Below are 2,500 nucleotides of genomic sequence, written 5' to 3' on the forward strand. Positions count from 1 at the left end.
AATGATCAGAGTTGGAGGCCCTAGTTTCAGTACTATTTTTGTATTTTGTATTTCTTTTTATCACAACAGATTTCTCTGTGTTAAATTCGGGCTGCTCTCCCCAGGGAGAGCGCGTCGCTACACTACAGCGCCACTCTTTTTTTTTGTATTTTTTTTCCTGCGCGCAGTTTTATTTGTTTTTCCTATCAAAGTGGAATTTTCTACATAATTTTGCCAGGAACAACCCTTTTGTTGCCGTGGGTTCTTTTACGTGCACTAAGTGCATGCTGCACACGGGACCTCGGTTTGTCGTCTCATCCGAATGACTAGCATCCAGACCACCACTCAAGGTCTAGTGAAGGAGGAGAAAAATATCGGCGGCTGAGCCGTGATTCGAACCAGCGCGCTCAGATTCTCTCGCTTCCTAGGCGGACACGTTACCTCTAGGCCATCACTCCATTGTTACGTCCTTGGGGGACAGGTACTTTGCACCGATTTTCCTCACTTCATGCAGGTGTGAATGGGAAGGTTTGAAACAACGGAAGGAGTCAACTGGGCCCCTCCTTTCTATGCCGAAACCTAGACACCGTATGTATGATAATCAGTCGTGTCCGACTTTTATGACCATCAGGGCAGCAGAGGAGGCAACTGCTGTCCCAACTTTCTGGGCAAGAAATGGATTATGGTGGAGAGTGTCTTGTCCAAAGTTACATCCCCACTCTCTCAGCCAAGAGGGTTTTATGACGGTCGGCGTTGGGGTGGTTCCCGAAGACCAACTAGCCCCCAGTGCTGCAGCACTAAGAGCCAGTGCAATCTTGCGTCCTAGTTCGAGAGTCATAGTCCTTCACAAAATACACAGTGGATTTGACTTCACTGCTTCAACGGCCGTGAAAAGAACATGGACACATTAACCATTTTTGAACGATAACAAAACAAAAATATATATTGTACTCGTTCGCTAAATCGATGTCATTTTCCTCTTAACCTGTCGGAGGGCCCAGAAGCAGTGTGGTGGAGGAGGAGGAAGATGGGGTGGGTTGGTGGACATTTGTGAACGATAACAAAACAAAAATATACATTGTACTCGTTCGCTAACTCGAATTCACTTTTGTCTCACCTGTCGGAAGAACCCAAACGCAGTGTGGTGGAGGAGGAGATAGATGAGATGGGTTAAGGTGTGTGGACAGCAGGAGGATGAGCGGAGGATGGGGCATGGGGGACAGTAGGGTGTAGTGGTCATCCACTGGACGCGATGACGTTCAAACACTGCTGCCTGAAGAGCAGGGGGCTGGTCACTCTCAGCATGTTGCAAAGTTCTCTCAGAAGCAGTCCAGTCGATGAGGATGATGATGATGATGAAGATGGTCCCCTGCCAACTGCTTTCACTACGCACGTACACGCGCGTACGCACAGACATGCGAACACAAAAGAATGCACATGCATACACATACAAACATATACACAGGGACGCACACACACACACACACACACATACACACGCACGCACACTCGCACACACACACACACACACACACACACACGCACGCACGCACGCACGCACACACACACACACACACACACACACACACACACACACATTTCTGGTTGTTGTTGTTTTTCCAGACCTCTCTTCAATGTATTTTTATGTTTTCTGATATCGTATTATATCTAATGCATAATCCTATCGGGCTTTTATTGCAGTTGTTTGGTGTCAATCAGCTTGTTTCTTTTATCATTCTTTTAATCTTCCGAACAGTCCTCACATCCCATCCGTCGCCCCTGCTCCGCCCTCCCTCACTTGCTGACATATATCAATTTACTTCTTGACTACCTTTTTACACACACACACACACACACACACACACACACACACACACACACACACACACACACACACACACACACACACACACACACACACACACACACACAGAGACTCAGACACACAGAGACTCAGACACACAGAGACACAGACACATACACAGACACACACAGACACACACACACGCACACACACAGACACACACACACATTCCTCCCTCTCTTTTCGACCTCCTCCCCCCCCCAACCCCCAGACAGACAGACACACACACACACACACACACATCATTTACCTGAAGCAGGAGGGATGATAACACCTTTCCCTCTGCTGCCATTGCCTCCTCCTCCTCCTCCACCACCACCACCACCACCATCGTCGTCGTCCTTGCCGCTCACAGAACTGACAGCGACAGACACCACCAACACCATCATCATCATCATCATCACACTGCCGACACGCTCACGTGGAAGTGACGTCTTCGACTTGGACATGACGACTGCGACGACAACGGCTGAGGCACGTGAGGGGCTGTGTGGATGTGGATTGGAATTAGAGTGTCAGAGAAAGATAACAACAACAACAACGACAATAATAATAATGATGATGATGATGATGATGATGGTGATGATAAACACTACTACTACTACTGCCATCATCATCATCATCAACAACAACAACAACAACAGCAACAACAATAAT

The 2,500-nt window shown here is 47.7% G+C and overlaps 1 protein-coding gene across 1 annotated transcript in view; it reads right to left on the minus strand.

Annotated features, from left to right (window-relative positions):
- Window positions 1-2,325, minus strand: part of LOC143291909 (uncharacterized) — a 3,598-nt gene extending 1,273 nt beyond the window's left edge. Inside the window, exons 1-2 of the mRNA XM_076602049.1 lie at window positions 2,094-2,325; window positions 1,097-1,364 (exon numbers count right to left, since the gene is read on the minus strand). Coding sequence (XP_076458164.1) covers window positions 1,216-1,364; window positions 2,094-2,292 — 348 coding nt within the window. The 5' untranslated portion in view covers window positions 2,293-2,325 and the 3' untranslated portion in view covers window positions 1,097-1,215. The remainder of the gene's footprint in view (window positions 1-1,096; window positions 1,365-2,093) is intronic.
- Window positions 2,326-2,500: the final 175 nt, after the last annotated feature.

This window comes from Babylonia areolata, chromosome 18, assembly GCF_041734735.1.
Source record: "Babylonia areolata isolate BAREFJ2019XMU chromosome 18, ASM4173473v1, whole genome shotgun sequence".
In the NCBI taxonomy this organism is placed as follows: Eukaryota; Metazoa; Mollusca; class Gastropoda; order Neogastropoda; family Buccinidae; genus Babylonia; species Babylonia areolata.